This window comes from Olea europaea, unplaced genomic scaffold, assembly GCF_002742605.1.
Source record: "Olea europaea var. sylvestris unplaced genomic scaffold, O_europaea_v1 scaffold1185, whole genome shotgun sequence".
Taxonomy (NCBI): domain Eukaryota; kingdom Viridiplantae; phylum Streptophyta; class Magnoliopsida; order Lamiales; family Oleaceae; genus Olea; species Olea europaea.
The window spans coordinates 219,239-237,667 of NW_019229260.1; the positions used below are offsets into that span (position 1 = coordinate 219,239).

General features: G+C 35.0%; 1 protein-coding gene and 1 pseudogene across 1 annotated transcript; one reads left to right on the forward strand and one right to left on the reverse strand.

The window, feature by feature from the left end:
• The first annotated feature begins 1,588 nt into the window (after positions 1-1,588).
• On the forward strand, positions 1,589-3,444 carry LOC111373958 (peroxidase 55-like). Its single transcript, XM_022996562.1, has 3 exons — positions 1,589-1,843; positions 2,349-2,540; positions 2,647-3,444. Exons 1-3 carry the CDS (start codon positions 1,640-1,642, stop codon positions 3,220-3,222), a joined length of 972 nt encoding a protein of 323 aa, XP_022852330.1. The 5' UTR covers positions 1,589-1,639; the 3' UTR covers positions 3,223-3,444.
• Positions 3,445-3,528: 84 nt separating this feature from the next.
• LOC111373946 lies at positions 3,529-17,300 on the reverse strand (annotated as a pseudogene).
• Positions 17,301-18,429: the final 1,129 nt, after the last annotated feature.

Consider the following 18,429-nt stretch of genomic DNA (forward strand, 5'->3'; position numbering starts at 1 on the left):
TAAACAATAACTCATAATTAGTTGAGAACAGGAGATAAAACTCTAAAATTTTAACTTCTTTTTCTTCTTTTAATATGTTCGACTATTCCTGAAGTGTCGGAACATATGAATTTCAGTCTATTGAGAAGAGAGATGGTTGGACCCTATACCATGCAAGTTTTTTCTTCTTGAACATAGAATTTGTTTGGTAAGTACCGAAAATGTCGTGTACTAGAAATTGCATTAGTTTGACCTTAGGGGCATTGCAATGTCGTGTGAGAATAACTAAGTAAATAGTTTTTCTCCATGTGGAAACTTTGAATTGGTACAACCAAGATTTGTTGCTCTGTCATTTTCACTTATGTATGCTAATTAACCCTTATTGTTATTGACTAAAAATGCAAGCATCACTGCCATTATGATTAAATTTAATTTCATTATGATTAAATTTAATTTGTCATCACTTCACATACGAGAGCTGTGCATGATATGGAAATCATGATTAAGGGTTTGGCTGAGCTCCTTCTCTCTCTCTCTTTTTTTTCTCTTTTTTTTTTTTTTTTTTGGGGGGGGGGGGGTTTTTGGGGATTTTGTAATAGTGATTTTTTTTGAAAGATACGTAATTAGAAAGCATGGAAAAATTTTGGGTTTATGTTAAAATTATTTTACCGGAAGAATGTATGGTTAAAAGTAAATCTGAGGGAAAAGGAATTTTTAAAGAACGTGCCCTAAACATGAACTAAATTTCTTCGTCGAGCTCTCGGTCATAGTTTTTTGGTCTCAAAATTCTTGTAATACAAGATTCTTTCTATTCACAGTGTGAGTTTGACAACTTAGGTTTTAATAACTTGTGAAAGAGATTATCATAATCCCGTGATTCAATCAGATGCAAAATGTAAAAAGTCCAATTTCATGGTTACTGGAAAAGGGTTTTCTATTATTTTTATTTTTTTTTCTTTTCTGCTTAAATGAAATAAAGGTTAATTGATCTTTTCCTTTCTTATTTGATTATGATATGGAGTTTTAAGAATACTGATACAAGATATTACTCAGCATCTATAATTGCATTTTTTTAGATAAAATAATTCAATATAATAACGTAATAGACAAATGTCATCAAGGTCAAGTTGCATAGCCCAATTTTAAATAAATATGTAGCCAAGCCTACACGTAATGGCAGGTTGATAATCCACATATATATAAATACATTATTATGTCCAGCACTAATATTAGCCTTGACTAAGGTTAATTAATTTACTTGTAAGTAAATTTTTAATTATTTTTTCTTGACGAAAGTTAAAAATAAGTAAATTATGACAATAAGGTGAGAAATTACGTATAAGTAGTTAATATTTTACTTCTCAGACTTTGTAAGACGAATAGAAAAGGTTGACCCAGGGATATACAACTGGGGAAAAATTAATCTTATTTCCTTTGTAAAAGCAATTACTTTTCTGTTGATGGCTGCTTAATTTTTCTTATTCAACACTGGTGGAGGCATAGACCAAGAAACCTTCTATAACAGAAAACATTGTTTGAAGGGTCACCCTTGCTTTTTCAATAATCTAATCCACTGCTTCAATATATATATATATACAAACATTAGTCTATACAAGCAACACACACAGAGAGAGAGAGAGAGAGAGAGAGAGAGAGAGAGATGAAGACATGGAAAGTGCTGTGTTTGTTAATGGTAATGATCCTTCTGATGAGAGGAGAAGGGCAATTGATGGAGAATTTTTACAGTTCAACTTGTCCAAATGTAGAAGCCATTGTTCAGCAGGCTGTGGCCACGAAGTTTAGCCAAACATTCGTTACAATGCCGTCCACTCTTCGTCTCTTTTTCCATGACTGTTTTGTTGAGGTAAGTAGTTATTCTTGACTAAGAAAAAGGAAATTTCATATACTAGCATGTACCAAACATGACCGTCATGTCCTAAAACCTGTAAAGATGTTTACTTTTCTAAGTTGTGTAAATATCAGATTACAAAGTAGGACAAGGTAACTTCCCAACAGATGATTCAATGTTTACCGCAAAATATTAGAAAATACTGACAATTTCTTATAGAGATCATAGGAGCAGTTTGAATATCCAAGTCTATACAATTTCATGATCTCATATTATATCTCAAAGTTTTTCAACTGAATCAAAGGATGCCACAGACATTAAATTATGCATGAATATGGTTAATTGTCTAAAACTTTGATCACAATTTTAATGATGTTTATGCACACAGTTGAGAAATGAGAAAGGCAAATATCTGATGTTGAAATAAGTGAAATTCGCTGACATGTGTTACCGTTAAAGAATCGAGCTGTTCCGCTGGATTCATTTGATCATAAATAACTTTATCTGTTCTGGTTTGTAGGGATGTGATGCTTCTGTTCTTATAGCTTCACCAAATAATGATGCTGAAAAGGATGCTCCAGATAATCTTTCCCTGGCTGGAGATGGCTTTGATACTGTGATCAAGGCAAAACAAGCAGTCGAGGCACAGTGCCCCGGGGTAGTATCATGTGCAGACGTTTTAACCATTGCTGCTCGAGACGTGGTTGTTTTGGTAATAAAAAAATGTCCTTCAACATCATCTCAATAAATATTTTCTTTAATTCATCGACTCTCTTGACGTTCTTTGACTTCGTTCTGTATTTGGCAAATTTGTTCAGGCTGGAGGCTCTCCTTTCGCCGTGGAACTTGGAAGGCGAGATGGACTCATCTCTAAAGCATCTCGAGTTTCTGGAAACTTACCAGAGCCGAACTTTGATCTCAAAACCCTTAATACCATGTTTGCCAAACACAATCTCTCGCAACTTGATATGATTGCACTGTCAGGAGCTCACACTGTTGGCTTTTCCCACTGCAATCGTTTTGCAAACCGCATTTACTCATTTTCAACATCGTCCCCTGTCGACCCAACCCTGGATCCTAACTATGCACAGCAGTTGATGCAATCCTGCCCTCAAAACGTGGATCCATCCATAGCTATTAACATTGATCCTGTTACTCCTCGAACATTCGACAACACATACTTCCAGAATCTGGTCGGAGGGAAAGGGTTGTTCACTTCAGATCAGGTTCTGTTCACCGATCCAGCATCCCAACCTACTGTAAATGATTTCGCGAGTAACCCGTCCGTCTTCAATGGAGCTTTTATCACTGCAATGAGGAAGCTTGGCAGGGTAGGTGTTAAAACTAGAAATAAAGGAGAAATAAGGTTGGATTGTACAAAGTTCAATTCATAAATCAATTTCCCACAAAAAATTTAAAATAAAAACATTAGAGTACACCCCAAGTAATACTCTGGACAATAATGTATTAGATTGTTAGGTTTCCATTTGGTGCAGACAATCTGTGTTCTGGTTTTTTGTCATTCAATTATCACGTAAAAAACCAGTGTTGAAAATAATGTTGTTCATGTAAAATTCATATCTGTAGAATACAAAATACAAACAATTTTTTTCCTAGTTCAAGCTTTTAGATAAGGTGGTTTAATGTGATATCTTATTCCTCGTACTATGTGATTTTCGGGCAATTTAAAGGCAAATGCCAAAAAGCTGTTTACAGATTGTAATGAAGTAATACTGTTCGAACAGGAAGTACAATCTTGTAAACCATAATGTAGGACATGAAATTGAAGAATATTTGAAACAGTAGAGTAACAATAGATTTGTAACTGGCCTTTGGAATCAAAATTTCTCCAAAGATTTTCAATTAGTGAAAAATACAGACAACAATTGAACATAAAACTGTAAATATAGGCCGTCTCTCAATCTCTCGGGACACCCTTTGACAATCTAATTGCACCAGCAAATATTATTCGTACAATAGTAGATCAGGGTATGCAGCAAGTAAAAGTCATGTTAAAGGGTCCTAATCACAACATTACTTGTTATTTGAAGTGGCATACTATTAACTATTATACAAGATGTAACCCTCTTCTCTCTCTAGCTGAAAGATGTACCCTTGGATTGTTCTCCCCCACAAATACTTTTTAGGAACGCTGCTAGTCAATGAATTTCTCACATGCTTGTAAAGGCACAAGAAAGTTCTAGATCTTCCATAGACAATCTTTGTCCGATACACAAGAATCATGCATCAAACAACTGCAACAATGCAAATTCCAGACATTATCAAGGAAGTCAAGAAGTAGCAAATGGCACCTTCTCACTCCAGAGGTTCTTAAACAGAGACAAAACTCGATAAAACTGATTTCAAACTTTGTTGTCTGTGATGGAGGCCGTGAGCTTGCTTCTCTGCTTCACTGTCATATATATATGCTGCTGGCAATGAGACCTGAGAATATTAGGGAACCTGCAGGGTTTAGTATATGTGGTAAGGTAGCTTAGACAGCATTGGACAATTTCAAGGAAGAAAAAGAAGCATGTTTGGAATTGCTTAACTTTTTCTTTAAAATGGGCATACATACTTTTTATTCTCAAATTCCATAAAACCCACTGTTTATAAGCACTTAAAAAATGCAATAACTAAGAAGCACTAATGTATTATCTATTGTAATGTCCAACACAATCTAATGTTACATAGCAAACACCCACAAAAGGTACACATCTGGGAAAAGGTGGCTTGAAATTTACCTGACAATTCTCTTAGATAAGTAACCGCCACCAATGCTGCCCTAGAAGTTCCAAATGCTAATCAAGGAAACAAGCATGTGGGTATTATCATATCCCAATGACTGGCTTATCTGACCCAAATTATCAATTACAGTCAAACCAGAACCAGAACCAGAACCAAAAAGGGAGAAAAACATAAGCCAAAAATCTGTCATTATCAATACTTCCATCAAGGTAAAATCCTCCCCTCAATGTGGCCGCATTTTAATTCTTTCAGCTCCTGCTGCAGCCGCTTGAGCTAGTTTTGCTTGCAATTGAACATTTTTATTATTATTATTATTATTATTATTATTATTGCCTCTCTGAAGCTGGAAGCAAGTCTACTTCATTTGGCTTTTCATCTTCAACCTTGTTGAATATGATTTCCTAAGCATCACTTATGGATTTTCCAGGCTCTTTTTTATGTGACTCGAGTATAAGTGCCTCTTCTGCTGGTGGTACTCTCAACTCCCCAGGAAAACTCTTTTTGACGGGTATCACAATGGGGAATCACAATAGAAAAAATCAAATTGTTGTGAAGATTATAACAACTGTGTGGCCCAAATCAACTAGATCCTGGGCAACCGTTACCCCCAGCAAATAATCAGCCAAAAGAAGGCATTTGCTATAGATAATCGAGAAACTAAGGCATTCTGACGATCAAATTTGTTTGTGACCTCCAACGGTTCGGACAATGAACATTAGAGCAATGAAAACCATTGTTGGCCCGATTGCAACCATAAAAATGAGTGAAGCATGATCCGGGAATGCATCACTGTGTATATCTGAGTCAAAATTGCCCCAGCCAACCCGGCAAAACCCTTTAGTATCCCACGACAGGATCCTGGCTTTTGGGGAAGTTTTGCACACAAGATACAAGTGCGGCATTGTTGAAGCATGTTTGCCATTTGTTCCCACATATATTAGAATGCACATCTGCATGTGAATGGATAAAGTCAGTCAAATAATCAATAATTTCACTTCTATTTATTATTCTTTCCCAAAATATAATAAGTCTATAATTACCACGAGACGATCATATTCCTAATTCGAATTCATATGGCTAACATGCATTGACATTTAGAATTATCACACATGATCGTATACGCCACAAATAATATTCCTAATATTTATTGTTCAGGTGTTCCAATAACAATGTTCTACCTACCGTGAGTTTTCTAACACTACGAATAATCAATTTATTATCCTAATAGTGCACAAACATTAAAACAATATGAATATACATATTAATGGAATCACAACGCAAGAACTAATATAAAAATATGGGGTCTTGAATTAAAAAACTAAGAATCAAACATTTTTGTCATCTATCCAATACACAAGAAATTTAACCTAACATCTTATTGTATGAAATACATAAAAAATAAAAGAAAGTTATCACCCGAATAATTAAAATATAAAGAGAATCTGGAATCCTTTACTAATGCCTTCAATTTCGGATCCAGGCGATGAAATCTTCATTTTTCAATGTATTTCTCTCTATTTCTCCTCAAAGTCGGCTTGCAATCTAATAGAGACTAGGTTTGGATAAGTTCTCCTATTTATATGATCCCAAAAAGACTCCTTACCAAAATAAAATAAGGAAACCTGAATTTTTTCGCGTTTAACCTTCAGGCGTGCGCCTACTGTATTTTATGGTGCGCGCTTTAGTGATTTGGGGTGCCGAACTTTTGGAATTGAGACATGTGCCTCGCCTGTAGGCAAGGGCATGCACCTTGGTTGCTTTTAGGGCCAAGTATGCAACGTGATCCCTGAACTTTCTCCAAGGTCTGTTCTCGTTTTTTCTTCACTCTTTTCTTGTACCATTTGCTTATTCTTCATTCTAATATAGTTCCTATATTTCGAATCTTCATTTTGCATCCGTGCCCAACATTTGAATTGTTGCATTTTAGTCCTCGAACTTTATATTTGATGCAAAGTTGCCCTTTTTCTCGTTTATTTTCCTTATTCCCACATCTTCCGTCGATTGTTACCTACAAACAATATATAGCCCCCGTTTGTTTCTCATTTTTGGAAGAACGAGAATGAAAAATATAGCCATTACGAGCCCCACACAAGAGATAAAAATTTAAATTTAGTGACTTGATGTGATGGATAAAGGTGATATTTTTCATTTTAATGAGGAAATAAATGGCTCAAACAAGGCCTGTATAAATTTAGTCTTAGCTAAACCTGATTACCCAAATCAATTCAAGAAAGATAACTCCATGGAAAGATTAAAAATTAAAAATCAAAGGGGAAAAATTAAATTGTTCAATACTCACTGCCCACAGTGGCAAAACCGGTGCTCGACCAGTGACAATAAGCGAGACCAAGCCATATCCAGCAAAATTCTGAATAGCACCAATAAGAAGAGCGGCCCAAGGTAAAATCTCAGATAAACTTCCAGCCACGAATCCAACACTATCTCCCAAATCCGTAGCCACCCCCAATCTTCAAACTGCTTCTGATTATAGTTTAAAGAACTTTTTATTGTGGGTGAAATGCTATCAAATAAATACCCAATCCCCGCACAAGATTGTATCCACATTGCAGCAACAAAAACCAGCCATCTGTATTCTGTTGTTGAACAATGAAGATAATCTCTCCTTCAAACCGGACACCGTCAATTCACCAACTTTCCAGTAGATCTAGCACTCAAGATGTATATAGAATAAACGTAAAAAGCCTATATATATTGGGTTTTTCTTGGGGTATTTTTTTTTTTATATTTATATTTATTTATTATTATTATTATTATTTTTTTTTTTGCGGGCACACATATGAATATTAATGGGGAAATGGTATTTCGGGATTAATGGAGAAAAATCAAGGATATTTTGATTTGCAATGGAGTTTTTGTTGGCTTGATCGATATAAAACAATAAGAATCAGTGGAGCATTGATGAAAATAATTTGTGATCTCTGTCCGAATCATGTTGAAGCTGCCATTGTCTTTCTTTATCCTGTGACATACCCATATTCCTGCGTTGCTCAAAAAAACGTGGGTAGGTTCATGTTTTCTAGTCATTTTAGGTACTTTTATTACTTGTATTTTATTTTATTTACTTATTTGGTTATTTTTGATTGAAATGAGTTTCAACACAAAAAATACATGGGAAACGTTTCTTTACCATATATTTTTTTCCTTAAAAAATGAATATATTATGAATCATGGGGATTAATGAAGAAATATTTACCGTATAAATAATTCAAGTAAATCCCATCATAACTTGACAAATTCAGCCTACAACTATCCACTTTAGCAAACCTAAATTTTGCTCGAATTTCTCAAACCCTGACAATGGAGGAAAGAGGTGCTGCAAATCGAAGTGGATTTGGCAGTGACGACCTTGGTGGTAATAGGGGAGGTCCCAGTGACCACCACTTCGGTATGTAGATGGTTTCACCGTGGATCATGAAGGAAATGGAATTGAAAAAGCTTCTTAGTATTTGTTGGCAAAGCCTTCTGAGTTTGTAATTCCTTCTTTAAAAATGTCATGTGATATTATTATAAACATTTCGAGCAAAATGATGCTCCAAGGCTCTTCATGTATCTAGTGTTTTGCACCATTCATCAGTTTTCTGGAGACCAGATGACTAGACAAAGCTTGCTAGTTTTTGAAATCGTCATCATTATTTATGCCTTCCCTTTTCTTGTTTTGTCAGTCATTTCTGATTGTCATCGACTTTCCAGTATCTTTGTCTATTTGATTGCAATAAGGGCTTGACAATGGATATGATGGAGACATAGCTTTTGCTAGTTCTCTACAGACTTAGGGAATTTTATACTTAATTTGAGTTAATTTTGTTTATTTCAGCAATGGACTTGTTTGAAACAACTGGAAAGGAAGAGGACTAAATTGTGCTATTTCAAAAGAAAGGAAGGCTTGAAGAAAAACATACATTAAATGGGCTTCAAAGTTGGACTTTGATTGGAATAAATCCAATCAAGCTGCAGGAAGTCGAAAACAAAATTGGGCTGGACTTTCTTTAGTTTTTTTTTGGTGTTTTATCCAAAGAAATTCACTCCAAATTGGACTCCAACTTATTACGGCTGTCGTAGAGATAAATATACACATAGGAAGCCCCCATGCCATATCTCCCAGTGGCAAAGGGGAGGACGAATAGGGCTCAACGCGGCAGTGTGCAGAGTTCGATTCCCCGCAAGGTGGAATTGACTTTGTTGCAAGCGGGAGTTACTATATGGGTTAATAGCCTTGGTCTATCCATGTGCTCTCCACACTGGCTCCTGAGAGGCACATCCTGCGATTTACCTCCTCCACAATGACCCAGGGCAGGGTGGGTGGAGGCCCCTAAGGTTGGGGTTCAACCTTTTTTAAATATACACATAGGAAGCTAGGGATGAGAGGGGGATACACATTAGAAAATACGACACCAACTTGGAGGAAAAAGGAGAAAAACATTGAAGGCGGTCGTTAGGAGACAAAAATCAATTGTGCTGCTGAAAATCTAATATATCGGCACCAGCTTTAGGACAGAGAATTAGAGTTAAACTTTTGGGAGACAAATTGGGCTGCTGCAAACAAGAGAACACGGGCTGCCGACTAAAGTTAATTGATATGTATACACAATAAAAACGGCAGCCAAGTAAGAAAGGAAAAAGTCAGAAATTGGGCACCAAGAAATACACACACGCAGACAAAGGAAGAAGAAGAAACGAGTTGCCTGCTGGAATGAAAAAAACAAAAGAATTCAAAACCACACACACACACATATATACACATAGAGAGAGAGAGAGAGAGAGAGAGAGAGAGAGAGAGGCACACGAGCAGAGAATTGAAGTTTATAAGATTACGAGTGCTGCCTTTTTATCATACACACACAGAACAAAGGTAGAAGCTGATAAAATACGAGGAAGAAGACAACAACTTTAATCACGTTCAGTCAAAGTTTGGTGGTGTATTGTAACTTGTGTGTGTTTAATTTCAACAAGATGCTTGGCTAAACTTTTAAATATTATTAGGATGTGATGAACCATTGTTATAAAATTTTTAGTTTGAATAATTAATTTGACGATAATTTATTTAATTGTTTGGATATTTATTATTGTTTCATTTGTTTTCAATTAAATGGCTATTAATTGAATTGTTGTGAATTTTATTATCATCGAGAGAGGTAATAAGATCATTAGCACATTGTAATAAATATTTTGAGGTTCGGTAGAGGATAGAGATATATCTCTATTCTTCATATGGTTGTTATAAGATGTTTTAGCTCATTTAATGCATTTATCATGTTCGCATCTTTCATTAAGAGATTGAAAAGTCACATGAGGGGAATACATTTAATTGCTATCAAAAGAAATTTTTAAATAAAATAGGAACATTAACCAATAAGTATGATTTAAATTGTCAATTTAATTTGTTGATTAGTAAGGGGGATTCTACATCTTAGCAATATGTCTTTCAAATTTGATAAATTTTTACATTGCTTTCAAGTTAGTTAATAGATTTAATAGTGATAGTTACAATTCAATATTGCTATTCGATTAAGGGAATTGTTAGCTTTAACTCGATCAAACACATAGTTCTTATGGGTTCGACACTCTACACACTACTATATTACTTGTTCATGATCCCGTTTACTTTCGGGTAATCAAACGATCAAATTTTTGGCATCATTGCCGGGGACTATAGTTTTTTGATAAGTGTTAACTAATTTACCTTTAATTTGAATTTTATTTTATTTTAATTTTTTTTAGTTTAGTTCATTAATTTAAAAAAATACTACAGTGTTTTCTATTTTTTCCTTTCAGGACTTTGTATGCAAAGTTCGAAAATCGGAGATGTTGCTCAATTTGATTCAAAAATCGAGGGAATGTTCAGGTCTAGGAGAAGAGAGCATTTATAAGGTCACCAAAAACAGCAAGTAGAGCTCATGGCAGAATAAAATCTGAATCAATTAGCCATCGACGCTAATCTGGGTGTAGCGCAACCAAATGAAGTTGTAGCCAATGAAAACGCTAGGTTGATGGGAGAGTATATGGTTCCACTGATCGTGGAGAGCCAATCCAGTATAGTACATCCGGCATTTGGTCAACCAAATTTTCACTTGAGAATAGATGTGATCAATATGTTTCAAAATGCACTGCAATTTTTTGGGAAAACTACTGAAAATCCTAATGTTCATAACTCAAGATTCTTGGACAAGTTAGCAAGAATAGATTATGCAGTTGTTTCAAGCAAAGCAATTCGGCTGAGGCTTTTTCCTTACAGTTTGAGAGATTCAGATAAGGAATGGTTGAATACTTTTCCTCCACATAGCATCACCAATTGGAATAATCTGTGTTAGGAGTTCCTGAACAAATATTTCCAACCTAAAAGGATTGCCAGGTTGAGAGACGAAATCACCACATTCTCTCAACTTGACTTGGAGTGCTATTATTATGAAGCTTGAGAAAGGTAAAAGGGGCTGCTCCGTTAGTGTCCACAACATGGATTGCAAAAATGGCTCCAAGTACAATATTTCTATATTGGTCTAAATCCGACAAGTAAGCCTAATGTTGACTCCACATGTGATGGTTCCATCACAAAGAGAACAACGGATCAAGTATATCAAATCATGGAGGATTTAGCATTCACTAGTGCATTATGGCCTATGGAAAGAACAAGTGTAAAGAAAGTAGCTGGGATACCCGAGGTAGATCCATTAATAGCAATCTCAGCACAGCTGGCAACTTTAGCTAAAAAGGTGGATCAAATGAAAGCCATTCAAACAGTCGGATAAAAATGCAAGCACTATGGACGAAATCATGAAAGTGTTGATTGCACCATGGGTGGTCCTTTTGCTCAATCACTAGAGGATGTAAATTATGCTCAAAATTTTCAAAGACAGCAATACAATCGGAATCCTAACACCTATTACCCTATCTGGAGAAGTCACCCAAGTTTTCAATGGAGCAACAATCAGGGAGCTCAGATTGCACCACAATAGACTGCACCGCCAAGTTTTCAACAGGCTGAAAATAAGTCTTCATTGGAAGATCTTGTCACTAAATTGGCGAAGATCTCTACACAGCACATACAAAGAACAGATAAAGCCTTGCAATTTCAAGGAATTGCCATCAAGAATTTGGAAAACTAGATGGGGCAAATAGCAAAAGCATTCTCAGAAAGACAGTAAGGAGCATTGCCAAGCGACACTGAGATAAATCCTAAGCAGCAAGTAATGGCAATAAAAGTTGTAAAGAATGAGGAGGTTGGGGCAATCACTACACGAAGCGGGGTTCAACTTCCAGAAATTACAATTGAGAGACAGGTGATAGAAAATAAAAAGGCACCTTTTGCAGATGAGGAACAGGGGATAAATCTGAACAACTATAAAAGTAGTTCCATTTCAAGAGCTAGAAAATCTACAGGTTAAGGCAACCACTCCTATCTAACCTTATGTGTCTCCGGTCCCATTTCCATAGAGATTGCAAAAAATGAAGCTGGAACAATAGTTTGAAAGGTTCTTAGACATTTTCAAGAAGCTTCATGTCAACATCCCACTAATTGAAGCTATATCTCAAATACCGAACTATGCAAAGTTTATGAAGGAGATCCTATCCAAAAAAAGAAGGCTTATAGATTTTGAGAACATCAAGTTAAATAAGGAGTGTAGTGCCATCTTGCAGAACAAATTACTTCCTAAGCTACAAGATCCAAGAAGTCTCAAAATACCTTGCTTAATAGGGAATAATTTGAATTTTAATTGTTTATGTGACTTAGGAGCAAGTATAAACCTAATGCCTTTCTCTCTATACAGAAAATTAAAATTGAAAGAACTAAGGGACACATCCATCTCCCTTTAATTGGCAGACGGATAAATTAAATACCCGCGAGGAGTGGTTGAGAACGTGCTCATTAAAGTGGGCAAATTCATATTTCCTGTTGATTTTGTTGTCCTAGATATAGAGGAGCCATGAGATACAACATTATTTATCTTAGATAGATCCTTCCTATCAACAGCTGAGCTTTCATAGACTTTGAAAGTGGCGAACTGACATTGAGAGTAGAAGATAAACAAGAGAAGTTCAAGATCTACACTAATATCGAGAATCCAATAGATGGAGAGATCAACAAAAAGGTTAAGGAAGAGTGCAAGTACATTGTTGAGACAGAGCAACAAGGATCGAAGAAGATAAAGCCTAAAAATTTAGAAAACTTTTGACCAGAGGGAAATGGAAGGTTCAAGGTTTGGTGAGCAAAACAAGGATGCAAAGTCGAAAATTGCAAGGAGTGCAAAAGCTCAAGATACTTTTTTAAATTACCCTGATTAGTTCCTCCGTACAATCTAGCTAATGACTATAAATTAAGTGCTGATTGGGAGGCAATCCAATTTTCTAACTCTTTTATTTATTTAGCTTTTTGTATCGCATAGCATATAGATTTGTTTTTATTATTATGTTGCATTAGATTTAGGCACGTTTTAATTTGTAGGGTATCACCATCCTTAATACTCCCCTTATGCCATTGAATTTATTGATGGTATTTTGATAGTTTGAGCTAAGTAACACATGCTCTAGGTTATTTGATTTTCAATGTTTGATTTGAATCGTTATATGCAAGAACATGACGTCGCAGAACACTCAAACCAACATACACTAAGGGAAAAGTATAATGAAAAAAGACATCACACATTCAACAAAAAAAAATTGGGGAGTACCTTCTTCATTTTCTTCCCTGCCTTGTTATGTGCTTATTTATGTTTTACAACATTGAGGACAATGTCGATTTTAAGTTTGGGGGTGGAAAAAAACTTTCAATTTTTTTTTTGTTTTTCGTATGTTTTTATGTTTTTGTGTATTTGTTTTAGTTAAAAAAAAGAAAAAAAATTGAACATTTCAAAAAAAAAATGCAAAAAAAATAAAATAAAATTATTTTATTCAATTGTGTGCTTGTGTGGGTTAGAAAGTCTAGGTCAACAATGATGATTTAATTTGAAATTTGGTATTGATATATGAACTATGGATATGTTGCACGCTAGATTGATTGAAGTTTAACATTGCAAAACTTGATATTATACACGCACTAGAATTGAGTTTGATATTGTGATGAAATGAGTTGTTTTATACTTTTGATATGTTGAATTAGTTTGACATAGATACTTACCTAAATCATATTAAATTAATTATCCTTAGACCAAATTTAACACAGTTCGGGGGTGATTTTACTATCATAGGAAGATGCAAATGTGAATGTGGATTCCTTGTGTGAAAAAAGTTTTGTGTGGATTGTTTTAGACTAACATGATAAAATTGGACGAAAGTCTCAAATTGGAGGTTGATTTACTTGAATAGGTATGTGATAAGGGGTATTGCACTAATCAAGGCATATATTTTAAAATTTAAATCTTTGCTTTGAAACCTTTATTACTCGAGTAATTAAGTCTGCAAGGGTATCATAAAACCTAATGCACTAAAGTCATCTGATTTGGGAGTTATCGGCCTAAAGCTTGTTACAGGGGTCATTTGGAAAACAATCAGAGATGAAATTGCCTTAAAAAATTAATAATAAAAATAAAAAATAAAAAAGATAATTGTTTTCTTCGAAATCTTTTTGACTCGGGTTATTAAACTTGTAAGAATATTTGAAAATCTGGTGCCCTAAAATCATTTGACTTGGGAGTCATTGGTTTAAAGTTTGTTACATGGGTCATCTAGAAGTCGTTTTGATGAGTGTTTTAGACTCCTATTTATCTATAACTTGATTTTCAAGGTTTTTATAAATAAGTTACGGCTTGTATTGTTCACGTAACATTCAACAATATTTTGGGAGCTTCAAATCTTAATTAAGAATATTGAGATCTTGTTGTAAATACAATTACTATTGATTATAGCGAGTCCCAATACTGGTTCAAGGGAATTTGACTTTCGATTAATGATAATTAGCCTAATTGAGTCTTGACAGTCGAGGCAATCAAATAATTGGAGAATCCTTATTCATTATATGTTAACTTGCAACTAGTGGCGTCAACCTGAATTGGAGAGGGTGAAGATAGTAATGAAAAATTCAACCTTAGATTACACGCAGGGAAAATAGTGAAAAAGAATAAGTTTGGGGATGTGTGAATCTTACGAGAGATGAAAGGATATATTTGACTATAAAGGCTCAGGAATTGGAACAACTTATGAAGTCATTAATGTTTACTTAGTTCTTCACACACACACACACACACACACACACACACACACACTTCTGTTTCAAGCCTTGCTTGACTTTGATAAGATGCCTTCAATTTGGACGAAAGATGAAAAGCTATTTAGGGATCCAAAAGCCCAATTTTAAATTCATCTACATCTATCAAATCAAATTCTTCAATATATTCTAAAGGAGAAAAGTTCCTTTGCTTTGTGGTTAAGGTTGGAGCAACTTTGTGCGATAAAAAACTTGACTAGTAAGTTATACTTGAAGCAACCTTTGTATTTTCACTGGATGTCCGAAGACACGCCATTGGATGATTACTTAATTATTGCTCAAAGAAATTGAAGCTGATTTGAAGACATTGGATGTTAAGTATGATGAGAAGGACTTGGTGTTGATGTTGTTGTGTTCATTATCACCATTGTATGTGATTTTTAGAGATACTATTCTCTAAAGTAGGGATATTCTCACTATGAATGAGGACTATGATGCTTTAGTATAGAAGGAGAAGATGAGGTATCTTGCAAGTGGATCTGGGAGTCTGGTTGAAGGCCTAGTTGTTTCGAAAGAAATCAAGATAAAAATATTAGTAGGAATATGATGGATAGATCGAAATCCAGATATATAGAGAAAGTATGTTATTATTGTAAGAAGAAAGGGCATATCAGAGTTGATTGCTATTCATTAAAAAGATAAAAATCAAGCTACTGGAGCTATTGATAAAGGAAAACAACTTATTAACACAGTGGAAGCTGATGTTATGGAAGATAAGCAAAGTGAAGGAGAGCTTATAGTGATTTCTAACATAGGTTCCAAACATTGTGAAGAATAAGTTCTTAATTCAGCATTTACTTTCCATATATGTCCCAATAGGGATTGGTTTATAATCTATGAAAAGTTTCAAGAGGTGCAGGAATTTTGGCAAACAACATGCCTTGCAAAATTGTCAGAGTTGGTATAGTTAGAATCAGAATGTTCGATAGTACTCTTAGAACACTTAGAGTGTGTTTGATTGATATGAAAAATATTACCTAGAAAAGAAAATATTTTCCATCTTTTGTGGAAAATAAAAACCACCTCTACACAAGGAAAATGTTTTCCTCAAAAACAAGGAAAATTAGGCATATTTTCAAAAGTTGGAAAATGTTTTCCATGGAAAAAATAGCAATCAAACACTCCAAGTAGGAATTTGGGTGGAAAACTGATATTTTCCATGAAAAATAAATGTAATCAAACACACCCTTATAGATTCTAGAACTGAAATGTAATCTCATATTTTTTAGTACACTTGACTGAAAGGGTCATAAATACATTGGTGAAAGTGGAGTATTGAAGGTAAATCGGGGAGCTCTTGTTGTCATAAAGGAAAGATTTTGCAATGTTCCATAGTTTTAGGGGATTCAATAGTTTTAACCTCTTTTTTGATTTTGAGGAATTGTTATAATAGCTGGTCCTGATTTAATAAGAACGGTTTTATAAAAGGCTCTAATTTTTTCAATATTTCTAGGCATGAATTGAAATTAAGGGGGAAATAAATCTTGAAGACATTCATTTAGAGATGAATATCTATGTATCCTTGACCCTTCCATTTCAAAAATAGGCAATTGAATTGGTTTTGTAAAATAATGAAAGGCTTTGGAAGGATTGATTTATGGTATTTTTCCAGAATCCATTTGAACAACCTTTTTGAAATTAGAAGGTTTTGATTCTTCATGGATAGCTTTTTGAGTAGGTTTTTGGAAAAATGTTTTTGATGCAAAGGTTGTTTTTTGAGAGATTGAAAAACTTGGTTTATCTTTCATTGATCCTTGAATATATTCATCAATTGAAAATAGAGGAATTGAAATCTTTTTCTCATTTTTTTTTGTTAAGCAAATACTACTAGTGTGGCTTGTTTTATAACATAAAAAACGAGAATACACATAAAGGAGGGGGTCATAGACCAGACCTCCAGTAAGTAAAAAAATTACAAATTTCTCAAATGAAGCGCAAATGACAATAAATGAAACGTGAACCAAAACTAATGAAGATTACTTAAGGGTACTCCTGAGGATAAATCTTCGGGTGATAGTACATAGACATTGATTGAGTCATGCGTCTGGTCTGAAACACTTTTGAGTCGTAGTAGTTTACATAATCGGACTCACTTACTGGAGAAGGGTCTCCTACGAGAAGGGGTCTGTCTAGCTGAAAATTTTCGTCCGAGCGACGGCACACAGAATGTCAGGCAAAAAGCATGTGCGTCTGATCTCATGGTGTTATTCACATGTGAGATTGACTCGTTGATTGAAGGTATGGCTGCCTTAATATTCTCCTCACAATCTCCGAGACCTATGCTATCCATGTCACTCTGAATTAGAGCACCCACTTTATCCTGTTTAGGCATGATGGTAGGGCTAGGTGATATTTATCATTGAAGAGCTTGCCAACTAGGTCATCAATGGCATCCCTCGTGGCAGCTCCCATCTTGATGCCATGGGTCTTCTTGAAGTGGTTAATCAACATCTGCTTCACCTGAGGCCTAGCCTTCAGGCCCCTCAGTGTGCCATCGGTACCTGACATCTATGGTGAATGAGAAACCTAGGAATCGGTCTCAATAGGAGCCTCTGGAGTAGGCTGAACAAGTGGCTAATCAATAAGTACTACCTCTATCAAAGTGTAAGCAGTAGCTACTGTACTGACAACTGGTAAAACCATAACAATAGGAAGAGCCACTGAAGAAGTAATTGATTGATTCTAAGTAAGAGCCTAATGAGCATTTGTGCTAATAACTGTTGGAGCTATAATTGGCGAAGGAACCACAGAAGGAATGACTGACTGAGACTTAATATGTGTAGAAGGCACAATAGTAGGACCAACAGTGGTAGCTGGCGGTGCTATAGAAGAGTCTGTTGAAGTGCTAGCATAATGCTGTTTTCCCTGATCTCGCTTAACTGGTGTTCATCTTTGGCGAGGCTCCACAACTATCTCCTTTTCATTACCCCTATCTTTGGCCGGTTCAAGAGGTATAGGAGCAGGGTCAGTATAATGTGGTACAATAGGTGGTGGTTGTGCAGGGCACGATCTGATCATACAATGCTCGTCAGTTCTGATTCTCCTTTTGAGAAGAAGAAACTATTGACATTCTCGCTATTTACTCAAGAGAAGATTTATTTTGTATAAATTCTCTAGCAAGGAAATCTACTAGATCATTTCATTTTCATTCTATCTTGCAAATATTTGTTTTGAAACAAGATTTTTGACATGTTTTTGTAAAATATCTTTTGAAGCTTTGTAATAAGTTTTCAAAATAATTTTTTTGTTAATTAAATCATCTTGAAATTTTGAAATACATAAAACTATTGATAAAATTTCTTTCTTGATTGTTATATAATTTTTTTTGAGGACTAGTCTAAACTCTTTAATGAAATCTAACCAACTGTTTTTGACTAGACTCTTTTGAAATCTACTTTATTACCCGACCATATCCTATCTCTGACCTATCTAGCTCGACAATAATGGAGGCAAAAGGTTTATAATTAAAAGGCATGAAATGCTTTTGACGGCGTCTTTTACTTTTTGAACAGCTAGAGTGTGCTAGTGACTCCAGGACAATGGATGCTTTTATAACTTGTGAAAAAGAGGAGCACATAATAGTCTTATATTTTTGACAAAATCAGCCACATAATTGATGCAGCCTAAAAAGTGCTGC

Bases quoted from the DNA above. Each gene is read 5' to 3' on its own strand.
- LOC111373958 (XM_022996562.1), top strand. From the start codon at position 1,640: ATGAAGACATGGAAAGTGCTGTGTTTGTTAATGGTAATGATCCTTCTG. The intron at 1,844-2,348 runs GTAAGTAGTTAT...TCTGGTTTGTAG, and splicing joins TCCATGACTGTTTTGTTGAG to GGATGTGATGCTTCTGTTCT. The intron at 2,541-2,646 runs GTAATAAAAAAA...AAATTTGTTCAG, and splicing joins CTCGAGACGTGGTTGTTTTG to GCTGGAGGCTCTCCTTTCGC.